Raw genomic sequence first — 27375 nt, 5'->3', positions numbered from 1 at the left:
TCTTCAGGGAGAAGGAGCCCTAAATTACGGAAACAAAATTCATCTTGATTAAAAACAGAGAGACGTCACCCAGCCTTGGGAGTAGGGTGGGAAATACAGTGAGGAGATCTGGGGTCATTAAAATCCGACACAGAAGGGCTGGATGCCCCAACTCCAAAAAGTCACTCCCTTAGTAATTCCAAGCCCACATCCCTTAGCTGTAATTTCAAACCCCAAAAGCTCTGAAAGCCTATTTTATTTTGGTAAGTTGGGCATCAAAATTTATTTGGGGACAAAATTGATGTGGACTTAAATATTTGTATTTCTCTGCAAAAGTAATGAAATGCTGCCCCAGGTTCTATCGGAGGCTTGTGTGATATTTAGTATATGCACCACATGATCTTTCTATAGTCCCAAATGTCCTCAATTTGGAAACGCACCTGTCCTCAGAGGTGGTGGATCCCAGCCCAGCACGTACTGTGTGCCAGGCAGGGCTCTGGGCAATTTCAGCTTAGCGCTTCCTTTGTCTTCCAATGTCCTAAAGCTCAGAGCGACTAAATGACATTGCTCCCCACCTAGAGCTCAGTCAGTATCAGTGCCTAGACTTGAACCCCAGTGCCCTCGCTTCAGCTGCCATGCTAAACTGCCACCCTGGAGCCAGATGGCATTTGCCTTTTACCTTCAGTGCAAGCAAATGGTCCACTGAAATTGGGTCGTTTACCTAACTGGTCAAGTGAAATTCTCAGAGCTGAGAAATATGAGCTCCTGTAGATGACTGGACGTGGTTTTTCTGCTTACTCAAGAGTTGGTTTCTCACTTTTCATTTAGAAAGTACTCTTTTCAGAAACCAAAATCTGGATTCAAATGAAGGCCCAGTGCCTCTGTGGTAACCACAATCACATCTGGAAGTGCAACAAGGTAGTCTATGTCACCACGTAGTAGGTGAAGAGTATTTTCTGAGGCTCAGTCTGGCCATCAGTGAAATTCGACCAGCTGGCCCTGTTGGAAGGAAGAAGCTTGTGCCCTTTTCTCTCCCCTGGAAGGGTGAGCAGGGCTGAGTTCTCAGGCCTCAGAGCAAATGCAAAAGGCCATGAGAAGGCATGGTGAGCTGTTGATGTGCTCAGCCTGGATGTCTACTGTGTGTTTTGGCTAGAAGAGTGCCATGGACAGAACCGGGAGCCAGGAGAGGGGTAGTGAGAAGGAGATCCCTGCCTGCCAGGCAAAGATCACCTTTTCCTTTTCCTTGTTTTTTCGTAGGAAGTGTATTCTGGTTTTTTTTTTTTAATTAAAAATTTGTTTAATGTTTATTTATTTTTTGAGAGACAGAGCACAAGTGGGGGAAGAGCAGAGAGACAGAGGAAGACACAGAATCCGAAGCAGGCTCCAGGCTCTGAGCTGTCAGCACAGAGCCTGACGTGGGCTTTGAACTCACGAACTGCAAGATCATGACCTGAGCCGAAGTCGGACACTCAACCGACTGAGCCCCCCAGGCGCCCCTGTTTTTTTTTAAGTTGATTCATTTGTGTGTGTGTGTGTGTGTGTGAGAGAGAGAGAGAGAGAGAGAGAGAAAGAGAGAGAAAGCATGAGGACAAGTTGGGGAGGGGCAGAGAGACAAGGAGACAGAATCCCACACCGTCGGCGCAAAGCCTGATGCAGGGCTCGAACTCACGAACCTTGAGATCATGACCTGAGCCGAAACCAAGAGACCGACGCTTAACCGACTGAGCCACCCAGGTGACCCCCGCCTTTTCCCTTTTCCACCAGGCCTGGAGTTGTGTCAGTGGGGCAGAGCCTGGGACAGGGAGAACCCGTGAGGCTGTAGGCTGTCAATCTCGTGGTAGGCAGGGGGTCTGGAGAGAGCACTGCTCACATTTTGTCCTGACACATCTCAGCCCCCACCAAATGGATCTGGAGGCTCAAGGCCAGGAGTTAGTCATAGTGATAGCAAACCTTCCTTGGCAGGTACTTTGTGCTGCTAGGCCTTGTTCAAAACACTTTAGATGTATTAATGCATTGAATCCTCAATCAACATGTCATAACCTATTGCCCATTTTGTAGAAGAGGCAACAGTTTGGAGGTTACAGCAGGATCAGAAGGCTCTGGAAGCAGTGCCCCATGCATGGGTTTACAAGTATGGGCTCTGTAGCCAGACTCCCTTCTCTGGCCCTAACTTCCTGTGTGACTGGGCAATTCTAGTCACTTCTTTGTGCCTCAGTCTTTTTGGCTTTAAAGGGAATGATAACGCCCTCTATCTCTGATGACTAAAATGAGAAAAAGGCAGGTGAAGAGCTGAGTTGTATGCCTGGCCCGTGGGCACTGGCCAGCACTAGCAGCGAAGGCAGATCTTGGCAGCAACAGCCTCCCATCCAGGGAACCCAGGCTCCCCCCTCTGCTGGTGGCGGTCACCTGAGCCCTTCCTAGCCTCAGGGAGCTTGGCTGCTGGTCTTTCCCCGGAGCACTTTCTCCAGCTCACCTTGGTAATCAGTTGGGTGTGATTTTCATGACACAGGTCATTAAGGATTCTCCCTCTGAGCCAGCTGATCGGGTTCTGAGGCCACATGGGCTACAAATGTACCCCACTGAAGAAAAACCCCAAAAGGCTCACAGTGTTAGATGGTGATCGGTCTCCAGGCTGAGGACCTTGCCTGCTAGGGGGAGACTTCCAGCTCCATGAAGGCAGATGGCGGTAAGCCCGCCGCAGACTCAAACCCAAGTGCTCCCGAACTGCACACGAGGGCCTGCGGCTCTCCCTGGCCGCACCCACGGATGCTCTGTTTGCCGCACAAGTCCATCAGAGGACCAGTTCCCTGGTGTGGAGCTCTCTGCTTGCTTATGCTTCATGAGGCATGGAGGAAAAAGACTTGGTTTCTCTCCTCCGGGGGCTGCCCCAGTCACACTCATCCAGGGCCCTCAGAAAAGAGGTCAACCCTGACAGGTGCTTCCCTTGGGCCAGGTCGCCGGCCAAGCTCTCTTCCTTGGCTGTTTTAGAGAAGAGAGAGGCAAAGTGGGAGACGGAAGTACCAAGGCTGGTCCTGGAGGGGATGGTTCCTGAGCCTTAGGAGCTGTGGGGGTGGGGCAGGAGAAAGAAGGTGAGAAAGCGCTGCCAGGCACAGGGGATGGTAGGAATAAAGCCGACTGCCAGCACTTCGAATGATAGAAGCAAAGTGCCAGACAGGGCCCGATGTGCACAGAGTCCAAGGAGATGGATGGAGCCAGGTTATGGGCCCCCGGAAACTTCTGGCCAAATGTGAAACATGATCAGGTCTCTGTTATGTCAGGTCTCTTGAAGGTAATGTTTTGAGTGATGGCTGGTTTATTGGGGAAAACCAACTTAAGAGTCAACTCTGAGTCCAGGAAAAGAATCAAGAGGACTTGAACTTGGGCAAGGCTGAGAGCAATGGAAAGGAGGAACCAAGATAGAAAGTGCTCTGGGTAGGCAGAAAGTGCTCTGGGTAGGCAGATATCTGACATGGTCCCCAGTGACCCCTGCCTCCTGGTATTCACACCTTCATGCTTGTGTCCAATGAACAGAATACAGCAGAAGTGATGGGACATCACTTTCAAGACTATGTTCTAAAGACCGTAACCTCTGACTTGCTGGCAATCCCTCTGCCTGTCTTGCTGGCACATTCTGTCTTGCTTAGTCAGACGAAGCTGGCTGCCATGCTGTGAGATGCTCTATGAAGAGGCCCACGTGGCAAGGAACAAAGAGAGGCCTCTAACCAACAGCTCATGAGGAATGAGGCCTCAGTCCAAACACCTGCAAGGAACTGCTTCCAGCCAACCACCTCAGGAGTGAGCTTGGAAGCAAGAACCTTCCCGGTTGAGCTGGAGATGATGATAACCTTACAAGTGACTCAAGGCCAGAAGACCCAGCTAGGTGATGCCAAGACTCCTGGCCCATAGAAACCGTGAGGTAATACACTTGTGTTGTCTCAAGCAGAGGTCTAGGAGTCATTTGTTACACGGCAATAGATAACCAATGAGGGCAGGGGTCAGAGCAATGACGAGGGGAAACTGTGATGAACACCCCTGGGCGGGCATCAGCTGAGCTCAGTGATTGATCATATTGTAGATGAGGGAGGGGGAGAAGTCACAGTGATTCTGAGAAGAGCACAGGCTCTGGACTAACACTTCCTGGTTCCCAGTTCCTGCTCTGTCTCCTGGCTATGTGACTCCGGGCAAGTCATTTCAACTCTCCGAGCCTCAGTTTCTTTGTAGAATGGAGATGGTAAGAGTAACTACTTTATTCGCATCTGTCCTTTCGCATCTGTCCTTTTCAGTTAGGGCCTGCCTCAGTGTCCAAGCCAGCACAGTGGTGAAGGGCACACTGGGGCTGCTCAGCAGAAGTTTGCTGTGGCACTTCTGGAAGGCTCAGCGTGCAGCCATATGCCAGCAGGGTAGGATTTACATGCCTTGGTGCAATTTCCTTGAGTCCTACGAAGGCTTCACTAGTCCTGTGTGAGGGAACACGCTACCTGGCCCGGTGCAGGGGAAGGCAGTTCTAGGCGATTCTGACTCATCTCCCCTGGTTCCTTCCCCTAACAGCACCTTCTGGGTGTACTTTTCCTTCCAGGGAAGTTAAGTGACTTGCACAGGAGCTAAAACCATAACCTCGGCCTCATGAACACTGCACCTCAACCACACAGAACTAGCTGCCTTCAATAGACTTCTCCAGAGTCAAGTCCAGTCTCAGAGAGGACTACGGCCAGATTTGCCTCCAGAGCCAAGTATCAATAGCACGAGACACGGTTCCTATGTCCAAAACAAAGGAACGCAACTGGACGCGAGACCGTCTTACCTGTCTGGGCAGAGAAGGCATGGAGTCCGGGGCCACTGGCCGCTGAAAGCGCGGGGGCGGCTGCTGCATCATTTGCTGCAGGAGGAGAGAGGAGTGGTCAGGCTGCTGCTGCAGCTGCAAGGTGGCAGTGGCGGTGGAGGAGGCGGTGGCAGAAGAGGCCGGGGTCGGCGTCGGCTGCTGCAGGTAGTGGAGCAGGGACGGCTGCCTCGAGGTGGTGGGCATGGAGGGCATCTTCTGGGGGCCCGGCTCAGAAACGAAATGTGACAGGGGCTTGGTGTTGCCAAAAGTGAACGGCTCCGGGGCTCCCGGGCTGGGGCTGGCCAGCCCCTGCTGCATGATCACGCTCAGGGTTTTGGGTGGGTTGGTGGCCATGGGCTTGAAGATGGTGTTTGCCGGCTGCTGCGAAGGCGGCTGCTGCTGCTGACTTAGCGGATTGCCGGAGGGGGTGAGGCTCCGGATCAGGGAGCACTGCGGAGTGAAGGACTGCTGCGGCAAGCCTGGGCTGGAGAGCTTCTCGGGGCGGTAGGGCGGGGATGGCCCCGGGTTGCTGGCGGGCAAAGCAGACATCAGGTGTCCCTGAGGACTTTTGATACTAGAGGACACCAGGTTGGCAAGGAGGGAGCTCTGTGGGCTGTACTGCGGCTGCTGATTCAGAGCCGGGCTGGGGAGCTTCTCGGGAGTGTAGAGCACGGGGGGCCCCAGGGCGGCACTGCTGCCGGATGCCATGCTGGCCAGTAAGGCGTTGGGGGAGCCTTGGAAAGTGCTCCCGGGCAGGTTGCCGGATGCCATACAGGACACCATGAGGCTCTGAGGGCTGAACGGCGGTGGCGGCGGGTGTGGCGACGGCACAGGGCGGTAAGACGGGGAGAGGCCTGGAGGAGGCAGGCCAGACCAACTGGGGTTGGGCCCCGGCTGCCTCGTAGCAGACCCCTGCTTGCTGGCTGCCAGCACCTTCAGCTGGTGGGCGTGATGCCACTGAGGCACCGGGAGTGGGGGCAGAGCGACAGGGAGCATCCCCTGGACCTGGCTCTTGGTCTGTGCTGCCGAAGAGCCCGGCGAGGCCACTTGCTTCCCACTGGCAGGAATCACATAGCTGAGCCCGGCCGGGGAGGGCGGGACTGGCAGTGGTGTGCCCGGGAGCTGGCTGCAGCTGGAAGCAAACTCCTTGCCGGAACCAAGGCTCTCCAAGTGTGGCATCTGAACTGAAGGCTTGGCACTGGCACCGAGGGTTGCCTGCGGGTGCTCTAACACCAGTGGTTCTTCTGGTTTGCTCCCCAGTATCTTCTCAAGATCTAGCTCATTCGGAGAAGGTTCTTGAATTTTTGTTAGCTCCTCCAGGAGATCTTGAAGTTCCTGGTCCACAGCCGGCATGCTGTTGGCTTTGTCATAGTAGGGACCGGAAGGCCCTTTCAGTCCCATTTCTGCAGCCGATGGCACTGCAAACGGTGAGCCCATTATGCTGCCATTCATGGGATTAGTTTCGAGTGGTAATGGATGGCCAGGTACTCCCATGGCGGCAGGGCTAGGGTTCATTGTCAATGGAGGCACCTGTAGCTCTGCACAGGGTGTGCTGTGATGGGCACCTGGGCCCATAGAAAGGGTAACGTCTTCAAGGCAAGGCCTCTTGATTTTATTAGGGTAACCTCCGTCAGCCATGCCTGGAAACTGGAAGCTATCTCCTTCCTGTCTCCTTTTAGTGGGTCCCTGTGGTGGAGAGAGAGAGTGAGAGGGAGAGAGAGAGAGAGACAGACAGACAGACAGACAGAGGGAGAGGGAGAGGGAGGGAGGAATTTTTATAAAGCCTTGGCACATGAAAGCTAATGAACAGGAAACTTGCAACATAAAACATCTCTCAGTTTCAAGACTTGTCAAAACTATACAATACAGCCTATTTTGGGGGACCATAATGCTTGCTTCTTTGTTGCTGTGTTTCATTTAAACTGTCTTGTTACACTTCAAATTAGGCATTATGCTGTCTGTATACTAAACACCGCAGAAAGTCCCACAAAGGATCTTCTGTGCCCACGTAAGGGAGAGCTCACCAAAACTATGCGGAAGTCACTAACTGAACTGAGCCGCCCCAGACAGGCACTGGAGGGCAAACTGGAAGTACTTCAGATGCTCTCAATTCCTACCTGTGTACAGATATCCCCATTTTTAAAAAGGAAAAGCACAACATAGACAGGCAACTTTTAGGTTGCGTCCCCGTCTCGTTTAAATGCACCGGGCTGTGGTGACGAGACGGAACACAACAGAATCTTTAGAGGAATGAAGTAGATCTAGGTGTGTGCTTTGGGGCAACTGTCTGAGATGTACTGTCTAGGGGAAAACACAAGTGGCAGAACAGTCACTGAGGCATGGTTTCACTTATCTTTGCACACGCGGACACACACAACACACACACACTACTAGGTACATACAAAAATAACGTGGAAGAACCTACATGCAACCATCGGGAGTAGGGATCTTTTGGGGAGATTGGCAAGTGCCTTTCTATTCTCTATGGTTTTCTATCACTTGTTTGTTTTTATTGAGAATGACTTACAACCGTCCCCCTCAAAGTACAGGAAAAGGCCCTGATCTGCAACCTGCACCTTGGGGGAGCTGCTCACCATTTATAAAAACATAGCCTTTGGGAACAAAGCAGTTAGCGAGGTACTATTTCCTACTCGTTCAAGGCTTCATACAGTCATCTGTGGCTGTCATGTTAATGACCGTGACCTGCAAGTAGAGGGGAAAGCAAGTGGGGTGGAGTGGAGGCATGTGTGAAAAGAGAAGGGCTTGGAAATTACCTACACGCCAACAGTGGAACACATATACAGGTGAACCTTGAAAAATGCCCTGTGGTCAAAAATCCTACTATAATTTTTGATGCCACTCAGAACTTAACTACAAATAGCCTACCGTTGACTGGAAGCCTTACAATAACATACAGTCGACTAAGCACATATTTTGTATGTTATATGTATCATGTACTGTATTCTTACAACACAGTAGGCTAGAGAAAAGAAAATGTGATTAAGAAAATCATAAGGAAGAGAAAATGCATTTATGGCACTGGACTGTATTTATCGAAAAACATTTAAGCAGACCTGTGCAGTTCAAGCCTGTGTTTCCAGGCTCAACTGTATTTCTCTTGACATACTTTTTCATGTAAAGAAACCCTGTTTAGCTTTAGAAGTCTTCCTGGGACATTCGTTGCTGATCCTTTGATGTCCCTTCACGTCTGGCTCACTGGTGGGGCGGAGGGTCAATGTGTGTGGTAGTGCCACACCGGCCACGACTGTCATGACAGAGTGAACATCAAAAGAGGGATGCACATGTCACGTTTTGGTGTTCATCAGCTTCATTGAGAAACATCCACATTCCCAGGGCTTCCCACCACAGACGAACTGCTTCAGTCTCATCCAGAGCAGGGCCCGGGTATCTGAGTTTTCTCAAGGCTCCTGGGCCGATTCTAAATGCACAGCCAAGATGGGAACTACTGGCCCAGAGCGCGAGTGGAGGCAGTGTGGTGAAAGGTCCTGGTTCTGAGGCAGACACAAGCAGGTCTTGGCCTTGTCACTTAACCTCTTTGGACCCCAGTTTCTTCATTTGCAAAATGAGCCTTATTTTAGTTCTCATCATGATGCTACTCTGCCTATTGAGTACAATGAAGCAGATTCTGTGACACCTAGTAAATCCTCACTGACTGGTAGCTGGCGTTACCAAGGGCAGCCATGGAAGGGCCCTGGAAGTCCAACCTTGTCCTAGGAAGAGACAGGGGCCCTGACCCCCAGGGAAGGGGAAGGACTTGCCCAGAGCTGCTCAGCTGGAGGGCAACAGGGCACAGGCCAATGCAGGGCCCCTCCATGACCACTGGGCAGCCTCACAACCCACTGCCTTAAACCACCCTGGTGGCAGGACACTGTGTCACTTCTGCAGGAGGGGTTCCACCACCTGGAGTAACGGGACTTGCCTCCTTCTTTGCCTTTTCTCTGCAACCTGGACAGGGGCACTTTGAGGGGCCGCTCTGCCATCAAGTCCATTGGGGGCTGAGGGCCACAGGGGAGGCAAAAGTGCACTGGGCAGGGTAGAGAAGGTGTAAGAAGAGGCCTATCTGGTCATCTGCGTCCGCTCTTCCATCCAGGGGCAGTGGACTCTGTATTGGCCCGGAGCAGGTGCTTGGGAAATAGCAGCTGAATGAATCCATGGACAAATGAACCCAAATGCCCCGGGACACAGGCAGCTCTGCCGCGTGCTTTCCCGGCCGTTCATTCCATCAGTCATGGGCAGCCCACAAACAAGTCACTGAGTCCCAAACGAAAATTCCATTTTGTCTACATTCCCCCAAGGTCTTGAAAGAATTCCCATATATCAAAAATAGAAATGGATGACCGAGTACAGGTTTTATAGCAGACCCCTTGCGGGGAGTCCAAGCTGGCAATGGCTGGGCCCAGCGTGCTGTGGGTGGTATCCTGGACTGCACTACAGGTGTAATGACAGGGAAGCATATGTGGCACCAGACAGGGGAAGGAAGGGAGGGCAGGGGCTGTGAGTTGCAGCAGCCTGGAATCCCTGGCAGACTCTGTGGGTTCCCAGACCATTTCTTTAATTGTTAGTCTGCCGTTACCTCGTTGGAACCAAGGTAGCAGGACGTGGGGAAGACCAGGCATGGCCACGGGACGCGACAGCTAATATTAGGAACCACTGGCAAGGAAACGTGGTCTCTAACTCTCTGAAATGAGAGGGCACGTGCATGCAACTTTCCAGGCCCCCAAGCCAATGGTCCCCACTCAGTCCCAATTCTGGAACCCAGCTGTCTCCTCAACAACAAAGCGGACCCCAGGATGCCCCTCCAGGGTGTTAGCTCACTGCCGGTGAATCCAATTTGCTGGAGTGGGTGCCCCCCTCGCTGCGCCAAGTTGGCAGCTGGATGCTTCACTGAACACTTTGGGAGGATGCCTAACCAGGGGCCATGTTGGCCTCGCTGTCCCTGGGAATGCAGTTGCGGGGGTTGGGGGGGGGGGGGACATGCTGGCTGAGGCTACTGGTTCGGCAGGGCAGGCGGGAGCCTCTTTGGCGCTTCCCTTTTTCAATGGACGTTAAGGGAAACTTCGCTTTGTTAGAGGCCTCAGCTCTGCGTTTCAGGTTTTATGCTGAGAGCTTTCAACAACCAGCCTGAAGCACCCTGGCTGAATGGCCAGAACCCCAGCCAAGCGTGCACAAGGCCAAGGGAAGGTGGCTGTGTTCACACAGAGGCACTCAGCCTCTCGACATCAGCATCTGCCTCCCCCAGGCACCGCCAAGGCTTGGAAGTCTGCTATCCAGTGACTTCTGCGCCTAGATACAGGCTTGCATGCATGCCTTCTCTTGTGCACCCCTGGGATTTGTTACTCATCTCAATTTCCAGCAGCCAGCTGGGCTTTCCTCCTTCCCCAGCGCCACACCGGCTCCTCTGCGGGTCACCTGGGCCAGTGGGTGCTGGGCTGAGGTCTGCCTGACTGGGCTGGTTGCTGCTGACTGAATCCCAAGGCCACCCTTGGATGCACCCTTGTTGCAAGTGCAAGAAAAGCTGCTACTCTGGAATGACTTCCCTCTCAACGTCATGTTATTGGTGGCAAGTCCCTCCCTAAGCTTCCAGAACCTTCTTAAACAAACCTTCCAGCTTTGCACATGTCCTGTTTTCCAGTCTCTGGACTCTATGACAGCAAACTATTGGTTCCAGCTACCATCGGCCCCTCTTTCCTCAGGCCATGTATTGTGCATGATCCTGCCCACTTGCTGTGAGTTTTTTTTTTTTTTTTTTTACAATAAGTAAATCAGAAAGAAAATAAATAAATCATTGGATGGTAGCAGGATTTCTAGAGACCACATCTCAACCTTCTCTTTTTACAGAAAACAGAATGAGATGTGATTTGCTTGTGGTGGACACAGCGAATTAGTAGACGATGGCAACACTAGAACCCAGGTGTCCCCACTCCCAGCCTGAGCCCTCACAGGCCCTTTGGTGGCAGGAGGTGGGGCAGGGAGGGGAAGTGAGGGAGGTTCCCTGGTGTCTTTTAGAAAGGAATGACCATCTCCATCCCCAAATGCCTGCAGAGTCCCATTTCATAGGCAGGCAGACACAGCCACCGATGGGTCCCCAAAACCTTATGAAAATTCACTAAACTGCATTTAAAAGCATGTGATGGCTTCCCCACCCCCTAAATAATGAGAAAAGAAAGGCAACCCTTCTGATAGGGACCAAGTTCAGCTCTGAACTCAATATTATTTCTGGTTCTGTCTGGATAAAAAGAGCAAGGGAAAGGTCTAGATTATAAGAGTACAGTCCAGGCTCATAAAATGGGCATAAGAATAAAGAATATAATATATGTGTGTGTGTATACATTATAAATATATATGCTTGTAAAATACATAAACATATTATGCTTCCCAAAGAAACCTGGCAGGCTGGTATGAACACTTAATTTTGGAAACTGTAGCTAGAGGTTTAACATGGACACGGTTCCTGTTGGGTAAGTTCATAGGAGGCCAAAAGCGTCTAGGAGAGATCAGTTCAGGGAGCCTCATTTCCCTCCGGAGGTCGCTGGGCACATGGGGCCTGAGCAAAATTGTCAAAAAGGTGGAAATGGCCTGTGGCTTATTAGTCTACCCCTTTCTCCCCCACTGGTGCCTCCTCCAGGTCAGCTTAGGCCAGTCCGCTTGCCGGTTCTCTCAGTCTCTCTCCCAAGTACATCTGTACTCCATCAACATCTTTCTTCAGTACTGTTCCACATTCCCTGAGTTTTTGAGGGCCTGATGTTGCCTCACTAGATTGGATTTCAAGCCCTCGGAGACAAGTATGATCCCTAGTACGCTTGCTTGGAAGGAAGGAATAAAGGTATCATGCATGGTGGATGTAGCCTCAGAATAGGTAAGACAATGATGCATCAGGATTGGGTTTGCAGGAGCAGAGAGAAGATGGAAGGGAGGGAGGGAGGGAAAGAATATGCCCAGATATATACAGGGGATCAGATGAGTGTCTATGTGTACAGTATAAAGGCCGATATTGGGGCCTATATTCCATTTGCATGTTTGTTCTTCAGAAAAACCTCCTCATACACTGAAATGGACTTTCTTGTAGATCAAACAGGATTTTCAGCATTTCCAGAATTGTAAGACATGATGCTTTGGACAATCCCAGGGTAGCTGAGAATGGCAGAGAACCTGAAAGCCGATTGGCTTCAAGATGAGTCAGTTGGTCCCAAGCAGGAACCTCTGCTAGTAAGCGGTTTGGAGCAAGAGTCTGATGCTACACATAGGGGATTTATTGGTGCCCCTGGCTTGCCCTGATCCAGCAGAAAGTGCAGCCTCAGCACCCAATGCAGCTGGCGGCAGGCAGGGGTGCAGGACAGAGCCTTGAAGGAGGCACCGAAAGACCTGCATTGAAGTCCTAGCTCTTTCATTTGCTGTGTGACTGTGGGCCAGTCACCACCCCTCTCTGAGCCTCAATATCTTCTTCTGTAAAATGGGCACTCAGCCTGCACTGTGTGCCTCATGGCATCACTGAAGCATGCACACCGGGAGCAGTAATTGTTACTGATCTCATTCTCCAGGCCCTGGGTCCCCATTCCGCCCCACTGCCCTCCAGCCTCGGCCTCGGCTTGCCCTCTGAGAAAGAAGGACATGCCCACTAGGACTGGATAGAGGATTGGAGGGAGCAGAGGGACGTGAGCAGCCTAGACCTGACAGCCAGCAGTGCTGCCTCCCTCTGTGTGCCACCGCCCCATAGTCTTGGCACTGTCACACTGCCAGTGGCACTCTGCTACCCCAAACTGGGGACTTGTGGCTTTGGCAAGTATCCACCAGACCCATCTAAGCAGCAGCCCCAGCAAATGTAGAAATGAGCAGACCTGAGTGGGTAATTTTCTAGAACTGCATTCTCCCTTTCTTTAGTGTAGACACACTAGTTGGAAGAAGAGTTGGCAAGTCTTAAGAACGGCCCCAAACTTATAGACACATACAGATCCAATGAGCTCATAATTCATATTGCCCCCCTCACCCCGAGAATTGAAATATTCTGTCACTGGACACGGGTTTCTGGAGCGCTACCCTTGCACTCCTAGCTTGCCAGAGCTTCCAGGCTCTTAGAGACAGGCTGGGACCTCCCACTCATGTTAGGACTGGTGATGCCTGGAGCCAGGGACAGATGCGCCCATGGGCCAGCTTCTCTGACTCTCAGGTTGGTCTTTCTTCACAGGAAGAAACCCTGACCTCGTTTCCTCTGAACACATTCCCATGTAACCTCAATGGTGGGATAAGGATGATCACTCTGGGGAGAAGAGAAAGATGGGGAGAAGAGAAAGTCTCAAACGGTTGGACGAATTTGGTGAGGCTGGCCTACAGATGAAGCAGGTACTGCGTGGGGCTGGAACAGAAACCGAAGGTCGAAGGCAAAGGCCCTGCCTGAGTCCAGACAATCCCATCTGTGCAGGACCCAGGTTAACACGCTTTATCTGCGTTTCACTGGAATTATGCTGATGAGCCCAGAATCATGCAAAGAAGGGGAACAGTGGAGGCGGAGCCAAGGTTGGAGGCCACACACCTGATGTTGGGAGGCTGCCAGGGCCGCTGGGCAGACCTGGGTCTCTATATGTGAAGAGGGCAGAAGAACCTTCAGAGGTCATTTAAACCGAACCTCCTCACTTCCCTCTGGGCTGTGCTTCTGAAGACCCTGTGGTATGACCTCTCCTAGGTCTCTGCCCCACTCTGGGCTTCACTTTTCCTAGCTGTAAAGTGAATGCCTCCCAGCTGTGGTAAGCTAATGCTGTGACTTTCTTCCTCTACTGCTCCTGTAGGGAAATGATGGATTCTCTTCTCTTTCACCCAAGGGGGCCTCTCTCCCTGGGGCGGGAGTAGGCCAAGGACGGCCCAATGGCCCACAAACGCCCTTTCCATGCACAGGAAGTGCACATTATTGCCAATTGCAGATACTCTTAAAGAAAGCACAACATCCCCCAACCCAGTGGGGGTCAAATTGTGGTCGTCCCCGAATATCTCTATGTCTTTTTAATAAGGGATTACTTGAACGTGTGTGTGTGTGTGTGTGTGTGTGTGTGTAGACTAGCACTGTAGTCCTGAGAATAGCAGGTCTGCTCCAGTTGAATTGAGAAAGGTGGCCTACAATTTTGGTCAAATGAGCTGTGCTTACTTACACATTCTATTAGAATCCTACCAAGTCACCAGTCACCAGGAAGGCTGCCAGATCCCCAACCAGCTCGAAGGGCATGTGAAAATCAGTGATGCTGTTTTAAAGCTTGTTCCTAGAGATCTATCCAGAAGGACAACTCGGCAATGTGTTATGTCAGTCATCTGGGCCTCTGTCCCCCACCTGCCTGCCCTTAATTGCTTCAATCAGTCACTGGAGGCATTGTCCAACTGCAACTTTGGATATCTCCAGTTGGAATCCAGCACATAGGAAATGAACAAAACTGAAGGGAGGGTGACTGAGCTCACAGAGAACACTATGCCAAAGGCACCACAGTGCTTCCAGTTTTCCAGAGGTCGTGAGCTCTTATATTTTGATGGCAAAGCCTCCTGGCAGGAGTCAGGCTTAGCTGCCAGGGAGTGCTTCTGTAACTGGGGCCTGGCATCCCCTCAGCCCTGTAGCTTCAGTCCAGCCTGGCTCACCTGTGGACTCTTAGGTATGGACAGTGTGAAATCATGGTCACAGAGCTGTCATTTCCTGAGGTCTAGGTCATCTCTTGGTCTACCTCATAGCCAAAAGAAATCTCTGTTGAATCCATGGAGGCAGCTCTTGAGAAAACACTCTTTGTCTAGAATGCTCGAGAGGTGGAAGGATTCAGAGGTGAGGAAAGAAAGTCCCCACCAGGAGGCTAGGCAGTTTTAATTGAAGCCAAACTTCCCTTCATCCAGAGGCTGACACCAATGGAAAACACCCTCAAGCAGTAACCCAAAGACACCCTGTTGAGCCAGTGGGGTCTTGACACCTCTTATGCTGGCAGACTGTTGAGTCTGGTTGTCATGTTGCTAACATCTCTCTGTTGCCCTGGGCTGTGGCTGACCCTGTCCACAGCTCTTCACATCTCTAACCAGAGCACATGCACAGGTGGCCTAGTGCTCAGAGCCACCCAGGAAGGTGGGGCGCAGCCACACTGGTAGCTCTGGACCCACTTGGTAGGGACTGTATCCATACCACGAAGCCTCCAGTGAGGCCCCCAATTTGGCTGATGACCATACATTGGATGGGAAGCTCTTATCCCCCCTCCCTTGCTGTCTGGCTCCTGGCTCCCCAGGCCTTCCTTTCACAAGTGTCTCCATATTGGCTGGAACTCTGGATGTGGGTTCCATCAGGCAGTGGTTGTCTCCTTCCTGATGCTTATGAGATTAGGAGTGGGGTCAGCCGGGACACCTCTGGTCTGCGCCCTGATGGGCTGAGTTCTGAGAGGGGGTGTTGGTGCATTTCAGGGACGTGACTTCTGGCACAGCTAAGCCAGGGTAACAACCAGCCACTGATAATCCAAGAACTGGAAACAAGTCCTGGGTCATTTGGAGCTGGAGCAGTTTGAGCCATATGGAAATCATGTACCCCATTGGGTACTCATGGCTCTCTATTCAGATAACTCTAGAGACCTGTGCTTGTGTACGGGTGAGCACAGCAGCAATATCTCCTCATAGCAAGGCCCCATTGGATTGCTGTGGCTGAGTCAGGGCCACGGGGACAGTCCTGGTTTTGTGGGAGGCGCTCCTCCCCATTGCCGGGACACCAACTTGAGTAGTTTAGAAAACAGAATGGTTGCTTATTGTTTATCACCTCCTCTGTTTGCAGGAACAGATCTCTACATTGTGGGGACTGGCTGATGCTTATACAGTTTGGGGGGCTCTCTTCAGGGAAGAGAATATAACCTGAAAGAACAAAATTAGGGGCATCTGGTGGCTCAGTCAGTAGAACGTGCGACTCTTGATCTTGGGGTTGTGCATTTGACCCCACGTTGGGTGTAGACATGACATGAAAAAAAAATCTTAAAATCTTAAAAAAAAAAGAACAAAATTAGGTGCCAGGCCTTGGAAGGTTTGAAGGGCAAGTCTTAAAGCTTACGCACAATGTGACCTCACTTCTGCCTGTGCCCCAACAATGGGCTAAGTCAAAAGGCAACAGGCTTTCAAACACGGCAGGGATTCCCTTGCCTGAGAAACCCAGCAGCTGTGTAGGTGGGAGAAGAATCCAGAGCCACCTGGTCAGTCTCGTGCATTCTGAAGGTCATATGCTCGGTGAATAAGCACATTTTAGCAGCTGAGTGCCAACTTCTGACTCTAAAATCTACTAACTGTCTGCAGATGTATCAATCCCCGTCAGTAGATTTTAGCACCAGGCTGTTTGAGCTGTGACGCCACAGACACAGAGGCTGGGAGGGGATATGGGATAAGGAGCATCAGGTCAGTCCAGAGACCCTCCCCATGGTTAGGTCCTCTTTTATCCACAGCTTTATCGAGTGAGGCATGATTGATAAATAAAAATTGTATGTATTTAGGTTATACAATGAGATATTTTAAATGTACAGTGTGATGATTTAACAGAAACATACGCTGTGAAATAATTTAGGTCTTCTTTTTTTTAAACTGAGGTTAAATTCACAGAGCATGAAATGAACCTTTTTTAAATGTACAGTTCAGTGGCATTTCGGTCGTTCACAACGCTGTGCAACCAAAATGGGGATAGGAGGGCCCACTTCACACATTTTTATAAGATCACATGAGTTTAGAAATGTAAAGTGAGCATCGTGTCCAGCATGGTGCACATGCCAAATAAATATTCTTTTTGTTTCCACTGTTGAAAATGCAAACACATTCTTGGTGGTCCCAAAATAGCCTTTAACATGGTTTACTCAGCAGCATTTGTCATTCAAGGCAGATCTACATTTACTCACTGGCTGTACTTCTGAACAGCTGTATGCAAGGCTAACTTTTGTAAACTAAATCATAATAAAATGCAAGTAGACTTTGCCATTAGGAAAAGAAAGAATGTGCCATTGAAAGGAAATCCTTAGTCAATCCTTTTATGAAGTAAAAGATCTTTCATCCAAAGTCACATGCTCTTTAAGGTGTGCACTTGGGGATATAGGCTTTTTTGGGTAATGAATCCTAATTTAATTTTGCCCACAAAGTCACGCTGATGTTCCAAAAAGCACACAGCAACAGGAGTGGGTTACATATTGAAAACAATGACAATTCCAAATATTCATTTCTTTCACTGTATATGGAAAGTGTGTGTGATTGCCTCATGGAATATGTCATAGAATATAAAAACTTCCCCTGCCTCGGTGTGTGTGTGTGTGTGTGTGTGTGTGTGTGTGTATGCATGCGTGTGTGTGTGTGTGCATGTGTGTGCGAGGGTGGTGGTGCCGTGGTATAGATGGCAGTGATGGTGGTGGTAGTGGTAGAGGTGGTGGCGATGACGGAGGCAGCAGTGACGTGGTGGTGGCGGTGGAGGCGGGGGTGGCGGTGGTGCTGCGGAGGGTGAACCCCTCCTCCTTGCTCTACATCTGTCAGAAGCTCCACGAGCTGGGCCAGAGGAAGAAGACTCTCTCTGAATTAGCAAAACCCTCAAAACGGTCTCATTGCAGTCATTTCTAATTCTCTTTTTCTCATCCAGAAAGCAAACTGAATTACTGGTGAAAATGCAGGAGATTTTTGTTTGTTAAAATGCTGCCGATAAAGTAATTTTATGTCAGATTTAACTACAGGAAAGGGCAAGGCATTTCTCAGTTCCTTAGCTGTCATGTGGCTAAAATAAATAGGATGGACAGCAGTTACCCCCGTACACTTAGCTCTTTGAAGCCATATATTCAGAAAGCAGATGTTGGGTGTTGGTGTTTGGGGGCTGGCTTCCTGGAGATATTTTATATTGGCCAAGCTCATTGTTCTAAACCCCAAAGGCTTGACTTAAAGGACAAAAAGAGGCAAGAAAACGTCCAGCTTTCTTGACAGTGTCCCACCGGCAGTCCTATCACTAGACAGTGTTAGCACCAGAGGCTCATTCTAGAAAAAAAGGCAGCTAGAGAGAGTGGCACATGGCTTCCGTCCACTAATTGTGCAAAGCAAGGCTGTCTAGGGGGTCTCGGGTGAGCACACACCAGAGAGAGAAGTGGTGGGGCAGCCTGAGAAGAAGCTGGAATTCCAGCAGTACAGACAGTAAGTGAGCACAGAGTGAGCAGTGTTTGTCACAGGACTGAAGAAATGGCTACGTGACAAAGGCTAGGTGGCTCCCCTGAAAGGAGACAGTTAGGTGGACATCTAAATGCAGGCCTCCAGGCAGGAGGACAGAAGTGAGAAGGCCTTGCGGGGAAGCTCCTGGCATGTTCCCGGGGCAGGCAGGTGGCCAGCGGGCTTGGTGCGCAGTGAGCCAGGGAAGCAGCCGTGTGCTGGCACAGGGCACCACAGAAGGCGGTGGAAAGGTGGTTGTTAGCAGTGGGAATGATCAGTTCAGCTAGTTTGTGGAAGACCTCTCTGGACACTGACAGGACAGGGAGAAATGGACGTTGTGGGAAGAATGGGGAACAGTCACAGAGGCAAGGACTCCAGAGGAGGGAAAGGCTCCAGAGCAGGGAACCAAGCCGGCTGTGGCATAGAAGAGGAAGCAGAACACTCGGGGAGGTGTGAGGGTCTGTGCTTCCTCCCCCAAGTGGTACCCACTTATTAGGAGAAACTGTGGCTTCAGAAAAAATGAACCACAGCCCAGTGACCTAGGTCAGAGGACGGCAAACTTTTTCTGTAAAGGCCCAAACAGTAAGTATCTCAGACGTTGCAGGCCCTGTGGTCTCTGTCGCCCTTCTGTAGTAGACAGTATGTTAACGGCCGGACGTGGCTGTGTGCTAATAAAACTTTACAAAGACAAGCTCCCGGCTAGATTTAGCCCACGGGCTGGAGTTCACCACCTCTTGACCTAGAGCCCGAGCTGAGCATTTTCCCCGAGGGACATAAGTTATTTCCAAATTGCCCTCCTTACACTGCAGGGGGCCACGGAGGTCTACCCTTCACAAGAGCGTTATGCGACATTTCCAGAGCTGAAAAGCTTCACGGTTTCTACCATCGCCCAAGTTAGGTGACCATTTCTGAATCGGGCCTGAACTGGGCAATGTAGGCAGCAGTCTCAAATGCCATGTTTCACCTTCACTAATGACAGTGAAAGGAGAGAACACCACCTCCTCCAGGATGCCCGTCTGCCTTGCTCTTCCAGCTTTGGTATACCCTTGAACCATTCACATCTTGTCTATCAGCTTAAAACACCCCCTCTTCCCTCAGGCCTTCACGGGTCTCTATGATAATGCAGCTTCGTCTTCTACCCCTTTTACCCCCAGCCCACTGCTCTGGCCCACCTCCAGGCTGCCATGTTAGGCCTATAGCTCTCTGACAGCAAGGATTGTTTCCTCCTCATTTCTGTACCCCCAGAACACCTAGCCTTGTGACAGGGCTCAGCTGGCTTCTGCAGGTTTGAATGAACCATTGGAGCAAAAGGTTTCCTGCAAATTATCCTGTTCTTTTTGTTTCTAAGCACAAGGCCAAGAGACAACTGCTTTTCAGAAACTGTGATTAAATTCACTAACTGGCCCAGTGACCTTGGACATGTTCCTTCTCCTTTGTGTGCCCTTGGCCTCTTATGTTCAACACAGGGGGTAGACTGAACGATTGTTAAGGGACTTTATGGCGAAGAGGAGCAGTAGCCACTGCTTACTGAGCATTTATTATGTGCCCAGGCCTGAGCCTTGGGTGGGACAGGAGACCTTGGGGTCACAGGGCTGCCTGTGCCCATTGGGGAGCAACTGAACTGTGAGGGTGACCAAACCCCACAGCACTGGAGGAGACAGACAAAGGCACATTTCTGTGGAGTGGCAGGGTAGCGGGAGAGTGGGAGGTAGTGGCAGTGGTAGCCACACCTGGGCCTTGGGCCTGGGCCCCCAGTGGTCAAGTCCAGTGGCCTGTGGCTCATGGCTGCCTTTCTAACTTTGGTATTTTGGGGGTTGGAGATCTGGTGAGAAGGGAGGAGCGAGACGAGGAGAGAGAAAAAGCAGGAAGGAAGGGGAGGAGAAGGAAAGGCAAAGGGGAGAAGGGAGGGTATTAAATTATTCTATGTCGACTGCAGAAATCAAAACCTGAACCCCAAACCTCAGAAGCACATGCTTCCCTTGCTCCCCTGTGAGGTCTGGAACTCCACACCCCAGGGGCAGCTCATGACCCATATATCTGTCTGCAAGCGGAGTTATATTGAGTTCCCAGCTGGGGATTTTCAGCAAAAGCAAGAGGCCTTAGCTGACACAGGCCAGCCCAGGGTTTGGGGGAGCCCCAGGCCCTCATCTCCAGGGCTTGCCCCCAGTTTGCACATATCCTGTGGGGAGTGATGCCTGAGCTTCTGCTCAGCTGGGCCCTTCTACTGCCCAGATCTGGGGCCCAACAGAGTCCACTCTCGTTCCCGGGAAGCTCAACCTCCAGAAACCTGTCACCTTGGGCCTAATGTCAAGGCAGCCAGGGGTGGGGGCCAGGCAGGAGTGCAGACAAGGCAGCACCGAGCCCCCAGATGCCAGCAGAAGCCAGCTGCCAAATGGAACTCGCCTCCCAGCATCCTCTCTTTCAAACAGACTGCGATTATCAGGTCACCGGCTTGCTGAACTGGGCTGCCCGGGCAGGACCCAGATGCGGAGCCCAGCGGTATCCTGCCGGCTGAGCAGCACCGAGACCTGGTGGAAGACATCGGTCTGGAGGCAAGGCCTCTGCCTGGTGGCCGCCCTGGCTGAATGTCTGAAGCAGGAAAGGGGCCTTCCTGCAGGAGGAGGAGGAGGGGAAAAGGGAGCAAGCAGCTGCGTGCTCCGTGGGGAGGATCCCCAAAATAGAAAGGCGCATACGCACTGCAGGCCTTGACCCAGAATGCTCAGAGCTACAGCGCAAATCCAGCTATTCTCAGTCAGAGAGGCTGCTGATGAGACTGAGGTGTCCTCAGGGGTCCCGTGAGTTTCTACCTGAGCTCCAAGGACATGCTCCCCACTGCCTTCTGAGTCAATGCCAATCTCTGATCATTAGAAAAAAAGTGCAAACAGCAGTAACACCTGGTGGTGTTTAGGCTGTGTTTATACCCACATCTTGATCATCATCATCCCAGAAACCCTGGTATGGGAAGAGGGTGGATTATCAACCCTACGGTACTGGTGCGGACTGAAGCCCACTCAGGCAAGATCTCACTAAGCGTCAGGTACAGTGACCTACCTGAGGAGCTGGTCCCTGGACCACCTGGTGCCTGGAAATGAGGCCATACACATACCTCCCATCTCCTGGGGCCAGACCTGTACCTGCAACGTGCCCACAGCCTGCATGACGCAAGGGACACTGGTCTTCCCCTCCAGGATTCCAAGAAGGCCGTTTGGACAAATTAGTTCAGATCCTGGCTGGCTGTCCTTATCTCCCTGTAGGGTTTTTAATCAGTCTGGCTCACTGTGTACAGGCTGGGCTGTAAGCAATGCTGGTCAGAAGGTTCCAGGGAACCACCGGGATGAAATAAAGACGCATCCACTCTATTTCTGTTGATGGGCTGTCTCTGCCACTGGAATGAAATCTCCAGGCAACCTGGGACTCTGATCCACTGCTCTGGCCTGAGTCCCCAGAGTCATGGCCAGCCTACAGAAGACTCTCTCTGGGTTCCTAATCTGGGAATGGGAAGCAGCAAAGGAGGAGGACCTTTGGAGTCAGGGCGCCTGGATTTGAGATCTGAGTTTCCAACCTACTGACTGTAACGTTGGGAAAGTCACCATCCTCTCTGAGCCTCAGTCTCTTCATCACTGAAGTGGATATACTAATCCTCCAGTCACAGGAGCAGATGAGCCAATGTATACAAAGTAGGTCATGCAAGAGAGCCACTCCACTCTTCTCTCCTCCCAGTTTCAAGGTAGGATAAGTAGAACTACAGAGTATGACTGATTTGTTCCCACTGCAGAAAACCTGGGAACAGTCCACTCCTCGACTGGGAACTCCTGGAGCCCGGGGTGTAGCACTGGGTTGGGCACACAGGAGAGACCCTGGAAATGTGGTGGGAGGCCAGAGACAGGCCCCCCGAGCTCAAGAGGAAAGGGGCATGCTCAAGGTCTCCTGAAGCACTAGTTCAAGGTCTCCTTACAGGGTCCTGTGCTTGTTTTGGAAGGAAAAGCATGTGCTTTCAAGGACGATGGATATACATCCTGAACCTGATCACATGCCACAGCAGGAAGTGACTAGCCCTCCTCCTCCTGGGTAACATTCCTTGTTACACTTGGGGCTCCTCTCTCCCCCTCACTCAGCCCCACTTGCCTTTAGAGGTGAGAAACAGAAGGGGTGATGGGTTGGTTTTGGGCAGTCTGTGGGTTTGGAAAGCAGGCTGCACTTGGGGCTACCCACATGAGGACTCTGTGTTGCTCGCCACCTTCTTGATGGGCATCTTTTTGTAACTCACTGGGTTTCTCAGGCCTTAGTGTCCTCATCCATAAAGAGGGAGAATGGTTGGAAAATTCAGAAGTAATGCCGGGCATGCCAACTCACTGTCACCTATAGCGAGCCATTTAGTATGATTAAATGACAAAACACAGAAGATGAGCAGAGACCACAGTGTCTCCTTCCTTCTCCAACTGTGTGCCCTTGACACCCCCATCTTGTCTGGAGCCGAATGGACTAGGTGGCTGCTCAGAGTTGGGCCATCTTTGCACCTGCAGTGGGTGTAGACTGAGACAGTGATGACATGTGACATGTACTCTGAGTTCTACTTCCATGCAGGCTCCAAAGCACTTCCATCTGCAGTGCTAATGTTTTAGAGATTCTCACACTAGTAATCAGTCAGCCCACCAATCTGGGGGAGGAATGGAGATCTTAACTTCAAAGGGAAGGACCAAACGTTCTGCCTCCTGTTAAAACTCCATATACACTGATGGCAGAGACTGGATGCCTTATTAACCTTGGGTGGATGCCCAAATGTTCAAAAGGTAAAACTCTGCTTTTCTCCAGATCACAAGACTCATTAAGCAATCATGCTGCTGAATGAATGAACAAATACTGAAAAGGTACTTGTGCCGCTGAGATCTCTAATGATGGCTACCGCTGCCTGGTATGTGCTCAGCGCTTTGTGATTTTCAACGTGCCCTATGACTTCAGTCAAGTTGCTTAACCTCCTTGAGCCTCAGTTTCCTGGAGATAGCCTCTTCATCTCAGGGTTAGCCTAAGGATTACAAGAGCTAATGCTCCACAAGTGCCTGGCACCTAGTCAGTGCTCAGTTAAATGTGGCTATCCTTACTCCTGGCTCATTTGACTTTTGGCCTCCGGGAGGGCAAAGGATGGACAAGGTCCCAGAGCTATTTAGGAGCAAAAGCAAGACTAGACTCCAGGTGTCCCGAGCCCTGGTCTTAGGCCAAGAATAATCATCACATCAGATGTACATTTTCCTGCAAGGGGATTCTCGATTATTCGCATTCCTGGAAAGCCTGGGGCTAATTTAAAAGAATTCTCCTTTGAGGGTGATAGAATTTTATTAACAGATCTTTACTTGAAACATTTTTGTTGTTGTTGCTTTTGTTGTTGTTGATAGTTTGTTTTGGGGGAAAAGACAAGAGAACCAAGTCAGCTGAGTGTCTCAATCAGGTCTCCATGGGAAAAAGATGCTTGCAGGATGAGGAAGAGTGGTGTACACGGTTTCCTGCAGCTGGGGGCGGGGGCAGGGTGTCATCGTTGGATGTTAGTAAGCAACGGAAACAGTGGAGATACAGCTGAGGCAAACCAACAGACCATTCTGCATTTCATCTGTCTGTCTCTGTCCCTCAGGCCACAAACACCCAGGGTGCTGAGAACCTCAGTGTGTACTGTAGAGCTCCATGTTAGAGCCGGTGTCTTCCCAAGGCTGCAGAGATTTAACAACCAGGAAAATTCAGCTGTGCTCAAGCCAAGGACTGCCCTGGCTGCTGGCTGATAGCAACAGCAGTACCTGCTGGGCCAGACTCTATGCCTACCTATCAGGCCCAGCCAAAGGAGTGGGCTCCTTCAATATCATCACCTTCAGAGGCCGCATGCATCTTCCAAGAAGACACATGTGCTTTTTGTTGCAAACAGGACTCATCTGACAGAGGTGCTTTTGGAGCCTGAGGCATGTTTTTTGGATTCCCTCAACTGGGGCAAATCCTTGGTCTTCTAGGATAGCTTGGAATTTTGGAAACGGTCAGGTTGCTCAGTTAGAGCCAAGGACAGTGAACAAGGTGTGCCACAGAAGAAGGAGAAGGACTGATTTTGATCAAGTCCAAGGAGTGAGTCTAAAGCAATAAATGTGAGCTTTTGGCAAGGCTTACAAAGGGCTCTAAAAGGCCATCTGCAAAGAGACGCCAAGCCCAGAAATGGCATGAGCAATGGCAACTTCTCCCACGTGAGGGCATGGATGGCTGTTCCAAGGGCCTATTCTAAGGAAAACCCTTTCAGCATTGAGTTTATACTGATGAAAACCAAAGCAGTTACTTACTAGTCATAGTTTTTTTAAAGGGTGTTGGTGGGGCTCATGAGGAAAAGGAGAAGAGGACCCTTGCAAATACAACCCACCCATGGCTCCTAGGAACAAAAACAGGTGTGAAACAAAGGAGAAATTGAAAGTCACGCCCAAATGAATTTGGACTCTGGATGTATTATCATGAGGTTTTCCTTCACTGATTCATTTGTTGACCATAAAAGAGAAGCAAGAAATCTGAGGGGTAATTAGGATGGAGGTTAGAGATTGCCTGCTACAAGATGCCTGACTGAAGGGCTGGAAACTTGGAGGACAGGTGGCCGGCCAAGTGATTGCTCCATGACTGTCATCCCATCTGACTGCCATCTCTGTGAGCTGGAACTCTAGTAATCAAAGTCTGTTAATGTCTATGTACTCAACCAGATACTACATTCTCAATACACTGTTGGTGGTAGACAATGAGGAAAAACAAAGAAGCAAGATTTTGACAATCTTTCCCAACACCTGTGCACATCTCAGAATTCTAAACTAAATAGAAAGCTGACTTACTGAAAGTGGATTGCCCTTGGAATTGGAGAGGCCAGGCCCTCTAGTTATGTGAAATGACGTTACCTCAGAGCCCCAAGCTCCCAGTTCTCTGAACAGGAAGGAAGCAGACCCATGGCTCTATAAGAGCCATTTCCTCTCTGCTCTATTAATTTCAGAGATTAAGTAAGCCACTCCTCTGTGGACCCAATACACTGAGATAACAGCCATTGTGTTTGCTGCGACTCCTACTAATGGAGCTAATCTTGGTAGACTAGTGATGTTGCAGGCTTTTGATGTCAAATTCAACTAACCAGTGGCTCTCATGGTCTCCTCTATCATCCTGGCTCCTAGACCTACCACTGGAAGCCCTAACCCCGAGTTTCAGATATTTGGATGATGTCTGGGTCCCAAGGGGGGAAAGTAGGAATTTGTTAAATGGGTTTTTAAAAGGACACCAGAGCCAGAGAGTTGAATGGGAATCTCATTCTGTTCCCTACTCACTGGCTTCTTGTTCTCAGTGGTACTAGGAAGCTAATGAAATATATCTAGTGCCCATCAGTCCCACATTCCCTGGTTTCTATTAAGAGAAAAAAAAGGCTTTTCTTCCCTCTCACTCCTCCTTTCTTTCTAGCTGAAGGGGTGCAGTGCAGAGATCATTAGACCGGGAATCCAGATGGAGCCTTGGACTATATTTCCTGCTCTTCCAGAAATTCATAAGGGGTAAGGTCAGCTCATCTCCTACATCTTTTCTAGGTCAGATTCTAGTCCCTTACATTTTGGGTTGGTTCCCTGCCAACAAATTTGCACAGAGAATTTCAATAACACATCTTACGTTCAAGTTTAAGATTAGAAGCATTCAACACCCCCCTCCCCCCAATAGCCCATTGTCTGACCGATTCCTGGAGCTTTCTGGGCTCCTGACGATTTCCCACCATGGCGAAATGGGGAACCATGCTCTTGATTACAAGCCGACTTTTCCAGTCATCCATTGTTTGACCTGCAATTTTATTCTTGACTCTCCAAGGCGCTTCCCAAACGACCTAGACACAGGGCTTAGGGAGACAAAAAGTACACTGTCTTTCAGATATGAAGATGAGACCATAGACCCCGTGAATCACAGACTTTCACTCTGAGGACAAGTTTGGGTGGAGTCAGCCACATTCCCTTTCATGTCTCTCTCCCCACCCCACCACCCTCATTGAGTCCCTCCCACCCCCAGGGATGAGGGGCACTTCTGTAAAGCAGTTGGCTGGGATGAGATGGCAGTCCCCAGCTATGGGGCAGAGCAGAATTCACTGGAGAGCTGAAGGATGGGTAGAGAAGCAGCCTGATGTAACTAAAATAACACTAGGCTTAAAGGCAGGGAATCTGGCTATTTTGCATGTGTGATAGATATGCAGTGAAATCGAGGGAAAGACTCTTCTGTTCTCTAGCACAATTTTCTTATACTAAAACCATGGTAGGTGGGTCAGGTGACAGCTTATGGCCACTTCTGCTCTACTAGAGTAAGCCTTATGGCCCACTGAAGGAGCAGCTCCCAACTCTGGCCCCACTAGCACCCAGCCAAGTGATCTGACTAATAGTTTATAGCCTGACTGTCAGTGGAACGAGGCAATGGGTGTTGGAAAGGGCTCATGAAGCCCTGCTGTACTGGTTTATGAAAACACCAACAAAGCAGGTTGTGATCAGGTCTACCCCAAGGTATGCTCTCCACAACAGATAAGCAGACCTGTGCTAAACCAAGTAAAGCTTTTTAATTTTTTTTCACTTTATTTTATTTCATTTCTTTTTGTTTTTCATGATGTAGACATGAAATAACTGCTCTGCATTCATTCATTTCTCCTTCTCAGAAATCCCCTTGACAGTATGGCATCAGGCACTAAAATGCAATGTCTACACTTCTGCCTCTGGAAAAATGGAAACGTACTCTTCCCATTTTCCCACTGAGTATACTAAAATCTCTGGATATTTATATAAAACAAACATAAGAAGCCCCCAAAAAGTGGAAAGAAGAAGGGACCTTGGGACTTGAGGAACGATGTGGTGGTGAGTTCTCTGGGTTTCCTTTTGGCTCACCAATATCAGACATGGACCTGAAGAAGCTGGCAACCCCGAAATGCCAATGGACACAGGCAAAAAGTCCCCCAACAAAAGTTTACTTTCTTTAGCTAAAGGACTAGGACAAGGGAAGACTACCAAGGCAGAAAATTTGTATCCAAGAACTGGTGCGATTCACCTAAATACCACCGAAAAAAAGTGTTGTCCCACCAAGTCCCAACATCAAAGGCCAAGTGGGGCCTAGACTCCACCCCCATCTGGCAATAATGATTTATTTCTTCCTGTCCCCCTGGGGTGGTATCAAAGGAGGCCTAACAGACAGTCAGGATCTTTGATCCTGCAGAGTGGTAATGAGTCCACATCCCATCACCGCCAATTTCAGTGGAGATCATATGGGGAATGGTAATGAGGCACTTCCACCAATCCCAGCCAGGATGGTATCAGTGAAAGCCTAGTAGGAAGCTAGAACTACCACACTGTCCAGCAGTAATGAGCCACCCTAAACTCCTTGGTGTCGATGAAGGCTAAGTGAGA

General features: G+C 50.3%; 1 protein-coding gene across 5 annotated transcripts in view; it reads right to left on the bottom strand.

Annotated features, from left to right (window-relative positions):
• MAMLD1 (mastermind like domain containing 1) overlaps positions 1–27375 on the bottom strand; it is a 123567-nt gene that overhangs the window by 33411 nt on the left and 62781 nt on the right. For 4 of the 5 annotated variants that reach the window (XM_058714718.1, XM_058714719.1, XM_058714721.1 and 1 more), the window contains 2 exons: positions 25677–25835; positions 4781–6484 (listed from right to left, as the gene is read on the bottom strand). In XM_058714718.1, the coding sequence (XP_058570701.1) occupies positions 4781–6484; positions 25677–25772 (1800 nt within the window). In that variant the 5' untranslated portion in view covers positions 25773–25835. The remainder of the gene's footprint in view (positions 1–4780; positions 6485–25676; positions 25836–27375) is intronic. The other variant, XM_058714720.1, reaches the window with a different exon arrangement.

This window comes from Neofelis nebulosa, chromosome X, assembly GCF_028018385.1.
Source record: "Neofelis nebulosa isolate mNeoNeb1 chromosome X, mNeoNeb1.pri, whole genome shotgun sequence".
In the NCBI taxonomy this organism is placed as follows: domain Eukaryota; kingdom Metazoa; phylum Chordata; class Mammalia; order Carnivora; family Felidae; genus Neofelis; species Neofelis nebulosa.
This window is presented reverse-complemented; position numbering and strand designations above follow the sequence as displayed.